General features: G+C 46.9%; 1 protein-coding gene across 3 annotated transcripts in view; it reads left to right on the top strand.

Moving 5' to 3' along the window:
• Positions 1–438: 438 nt before the first annotated feature.
• The window catches only part of LPO (lactoperoxidase), a 26,042-nt gene continuing 21,421 nt past the window's right edge, over positions 439–5,059 (top strand). The window contains exons 1-2 of one of the 3 annotated variants that reach the window (XM_008064354.1): positions 439–595; positions 3,659–3,736. Coding sequence is in view for 2 of the 3 variants with exons in the window: in XM_008064353.1 (XP_008062544.1) it covers positions 3,661–3,736; positions 4,917–5,007 (167 nt within the window). In the remaining variant the exon portion in view is untranslated. Of the gene's footprint in view, positions 596–3,658; positions 3,737–4,916; positions 5,008–5,059 lie in introns of those variants that run through there. The other 2 variants (XM_008064353.1, XM_008064355.1) reach the window with 2 other exon arrangements.

Raw genomic sequence — 5,059 nt, 5'->3', positions numbered from 1 at the left:
GCATATTTCTTTTTCTTTCTTTCTTTGTTTTGCTTTGTTTGAGACAGGGTCTTACTCCGTTGCCCAGGCTGGAGTGCAGTGGCTCGATCCTGGCTCATGGCAGCCTCAACCTCCTGAGCTCAGGTGGCCCCTCTGCCTCAGTCTAACTAGTAGCTGGAACTACACCAGGCCCAGTTAATTTTTTGGTTTTTTGAGAGGAAGTCTCACTATGTTTCCCAAGTTGGTCTCGAACTCCTGGACTCAAGAAATTATCCTGCCTCAGCCTCCCAAAGTGCTGGGATTATAGGCATGAGCCACTGTGCCAGGCTAGGACTGAGTATTTAAGGTGGAAAACGGGAAGAGGAGTTGCTTCACTCAGAGTCAGTGATATTGCATCAACCAATCCCTGCCATTCTGCAGTTTCCTTGTGCATCTGCCTGGACTCACAGGGTGTTTCCTGCTAAACCTGAGTGTCTCCTCCAAGCCACATCAGCCCCTCAAATTATTTCCTTCTGGGCCTCCCCCAGAAATAAATTCTTGCTAGAAATTATAAAAGACCAGCTCCTCCAAACTGAGAAACTCTCTGGCTGCCACAGAAGCCCAAGGCACTTGGCAGGTAAGATCATTCACTTTAATCTTTCCTGGTTTCTGCAAAGTTGATGATGAAATTTCTGAAAGTTTTCAGAAAACTTAGTATCAGATTCGGACTAGTATTTGTCAGGCATTTTCTGGTACCAACTTTGGCTACCATCATGGCAAATCACCCTTATTAGGTGTAAGAGAGAATGTGATAAAATCCACTGTGGAGCAAGAAGACTTTTCTGTGCCTGAAAACTGAGACACAGAATCATAGACTCTTAGTGCTGAAAGGTACCATAGACCCCTCTTATCCAACCTGTTTAAGAACTGAGGCCTAAGAGATACCGTGTGTTCAGGGTCCTACAGGAATTCTGGGAAAAATAGTAACAGAATGGTGCTCTGTGTGCTGTTCTAGAGACTGGTGTGATATAATATGGCTTCTTCACTGTAATAGAGATTGTGCAGTATTTTAAGTGTTTCCTAAACCAGGGTTCTCAGGTCTTCATTTCATTCCAGCATCTCACGCCTGCTATCTGCAGCAGATCTGAACATCTAGTTCACCCTGCATGTCTAGGCCCAGGAGTCTTAAATGCCCTGTGGACACCTGGCTCTTGATCATGTGTATGAACTGCAGCAGTACCAGGTGGGCTTCATTTGGGAAGAATGGAGTGGTCGGATCATAGTTGCCTTTTATGCAAACCCTTTGTCTAAGGAAGAAGATTCCTTGATAAGAGCTTTCTCCTCTTCATTCTCCTGATCCTGGAGCTGCTCAAAAGATCCAACAGGGTACTCTTGTGGGTGATGGGGTATTTGTTGGCTTTCCTGTTGGCTTATCCTGCCATGTTCCACAGAGTACTTGCCAGTCATGGCAAGGAATCCCGTTGATTTCTTACCTTTTTGAGTTTTCCTCCAGTCTCCTTGGGGACTGCTCAGCGAGTTTGAGAGCTAAACTCTGGAAGGCCTTGGTAGTCAGAGTGTGGTCTGCAGATGCATTGGCATCACTCAGAGCTTAGTAAAAGTGCAGACCCTTGGGGCCCTTCCTTGACTTTCTGAGTCAGAATCTTCATTGAGCAAAATCTCTCTGTGATTAGGAGGCATATTGAAATGTGAGAGGCCTGCTAAGAGACCATCCCCACTCTCTCCCTCTGCAACCTCCAGGAGTTTTCATTCACTCAGCATGTACCCAACACCTATTATGTACTAACATTTTGCTTAGGCATTGGAAAAACAAAAAAATAAGACATAGCCCTTGAGGAGTTCATGGTCTGATAGGGGAAATGGACAAGAAAATAGTAATATGAGATATGAGTAAAATACTGTGGGAAGACAGAAAAAGGAATGATCTAATTTTGCCTGGAGAAATCTGATAAACTTCACAGAAGAGGTGGCATTTAGCCTGGTGAAGGATGTATAGAAGTTTATCAGGCAGAGGGAGCTGGTTTTCTATTTTGTAAGATGAAAATGTTCTAGAGACCTGTTGTACAATAACGTGAACAAGTTAACATCACTGTATTGTACAGCTTAAATAGTTAGGATGGTAAGTTTTATGCTATGTGCTTTTTACCACAATTTTTTTTAAGTCAATGATAGCTTTTACTCCAAAGCCATCATATTTGTTTGTCTGAAAGGCAGATTTCTGCTGACTCAATGAACCCTGCAGTGAGTCTCTTGGAGTCACAGAAAAAAGTGGTAGAGGAAGAGGAAGGTCACAGAATAATCTTTTCCTACTTGAGGCCATACAAGTGTATGGACAGGAACCCACTGAGCAGTCGAGTTGTTTGAGCACTCTTGGGGTTGTGGGGGGGAAGTAGAGAGAACTGTGGCCCAAGGGGTACTCATCATATCTTACCTTTTTTCTAGAGTTAGCTTACAAAAGTACATTCAACGAGGTAAAAATTATTGGGGAGAACCACAAAATGATAGAGGGGGAAATTGGGGGATGTGAAAGAGGCTGAAATTACTTGGTCCAGACACACAGTTTTCCTCTTCTGGTTTGGCCTAATCCAAAGGGAGATTATTCGAAAAGGGTCTGCCAGAGCGGCTGGGTGGTCTCTCAGGTAAAGCACTAGAACTACGATTTCTCTCAGGAAACTTTGGGGCAACTTGGAGGGGGCAGCCAATCCGAAGTTGTTCTCCCTGTGTTTCTGGAGTCCAACCAGCAAATACCATGCTGAGGAGAGAACCCATGCCTTCTTGTGAAAGCTGAGAAACCTGTCAAGACCATGGTCTAAATATGCAATCACCCTATCTGCACACTGTGGGCGCCTCCTTGGGATGGAGCCAGAATCTCCCTCAAAAATATTTTGGGTTTACTCCACCAAGCCCAATGAAGCCCCTCATCAGAAAACAAAGCTGCACGAATTTCAGTATGAGATTTAGGTTCAGAGTTAAAGCTCACAATGAAGGGATTATTCTAAGAGTTGGAATCTCTCCAGGCAGCCCGAGACACAGCTGTGGGCTCAGGGGAGCTCTGGGCCCTGTCACAACTTTCCTTCATGCTTTCCAATGAAGCTCCTTGAGGAAGGGTAAACTCCCTGCCAGTTTCTGAAGGGAGGAGCTGAGTGTCTGCCTCTCGGGCACTCTCCCCTGGTGCTGGGCCAGAGGAGACTGGATCCATCCTGGGGGGGAAGGAGGGAGGGAACTTCCACAGCATGTACTAGACTTGGTAACGTATGACGCATGTCTCACAGTAGTGACAAGACAGGTACAGGATCTCAGGCTCACAGGCTGTCGGGGAAGAATCAGACTTCCTGGATCACTTGGTCCCACTCCCTCCCTCAGCAAGCCAAGGACTCAGAGATGTGAAGTTACCTGCCCAAGGTCATAGAGCTAGTAGGAACAAACGCTGAACTACAACTCAGGGCCTCAGACCTTGCAGGCTGAGTTCTTTCTCTTCCACTACTACCTCTTTCCATCTCTCCCAGTACCTAGTATAGGACTGTGTATGTGGTAGATCCTTAATTAGCCAATGTGATTTTCCCTTCCCTGTTCCAATGTTAGGGTGTCTGGTGTTCCTTGGGCTTTCTCTGCTTTCTGTGACTCAGACTTTCCCACTGGGGCTCTAGACAGGCTCACAGCATGATCCCGGGTGTCATTTCAGTGATGAAGGTCCTTCTCCATCTCTCAGCCCTCCTGATTTCCCTGCTCTTGCTCCAGGCTGCAACAGCTGCCATAAGAGGTAAGTGTCTCCTTGCATTGGTTTCCTGGGTCTGCCGAAACAAAGCCCCACAAACTGGGTGACTTAAAGCGACAGAAATTTATTCTCTCTCAGTCCAGAAAACTAGAATTCAAAATCAAGGTGTTGATAGGACCATGCTCCCTCTGAAGGTTCTAGAGTCCTTCCTTGGCTCTTCCAGCGTCTGGTGGTGCCCAGCATCCTTGGTATTCCTTGGAGTGCAGCAACATCTTCCCAATCTCTACCTCCATCTCTGTCCAGTCTTCATATGGACCGCTTCTCTGTGTGTCCTCTTCTCTTCTTATAAAACTCCCAACCGGGTTCGTGACCCGCCTGGGCAACTTGGCGAGACCTCGTCCCTACAATGAATCAAAAAACTTAGCCGGGTGTGGTAGCGCGCACCTGTAGTTCCAGCTCCTCGGAAGGCTGAGGTGGAAGGATCGCCGGAGCCCAGCGGGTCGAGGCTGCGGTGGCCGGGAGTGGCCACTGCACTCCTATCTGGGTGACGGAGTGAGACTCCAACTCAAAAAAAGCCAAATAACTCCCAACCATTGGATTTAAGATCCACCCTAATCCAGTATGACCTCAATTTAATTTATTACATCTACAAAGACCCTATTTCCAAATAAGATCACATTCTGAGGTTGTATGTGGATGTGAATTTTGGTGGGGGACACTATTTAACCCACTACAGTTTCCTTGTTCAAAGAATGTGCCTGCCCCCCTCACCATACTCCAGATCCCAACACAAGTGAAAACAAGGAATCCCACCTGTACTCTTATGCCATCCCCTCCCCTACTTCAGGGTCCTGATGATCAGGGAGCTCTTTGGTGGACTTGCTTAAAGGCTTCTGGGACCATCTCACCAGGAGCCAGAAAAGTCCCCACAACCCAGTAGCCCAAGCTAACCTGAGTGGTCACATTCCTTCTTACTCCCTTCCCTGGGTATTCTAGTGGGACCCCGAAGAGCAATTTTGACATCTTATTGAAGATCCAAGACTACTCTCCCACTCTGTGCTTCTGTCCCTTAAAGAATTTGTGAAAGTTTCCTAGTTCTGATTTCCTGCCTGCTCAGATTTGAGGGATGGGAGTAATGGCTGAGAAAGAGAGAAAAAGACTCAGAGGACGTCCCAAAGGTATAGTGTCTGATACCCTGCTTCTTGCTCTTCTACCCCACCCCAAGCATCATGTACCACTAGGACTGCTGCCATCACTGATGCTGTGAGTCAGGTCAAGGTCCAGGTCGACAAGGCCTTCCTGGATTCCCGAACCAGGTACCTCTCTCTCCCTCTCTCCCTCTCTCTCTCTCTCTCTCTTCTCTCTCTC

Source organism: Carlito syrichta, unplaced genomic scaffold (genome assembly GCF_000164805.1).
Source record: "Carlito syrichta isolate Samal-C Ts95f unplaced genomic scaffold, Tarsius_syrichta-2.0.1 Scaffold307323, whole genome shotgun sequence".
Taxonomy (NCBI): domain Eukaryota; kingdom Metazoa; phylum Chordata; class Mammalia; order Primates; family Tarsiidae; genus Carlito; species Carlito syrichta.
The sequence above is the reverse complement of the archived record's forward strand: the minus strand, read 5'-3'. Positions and strand labels throughout refer to the sequence as shown.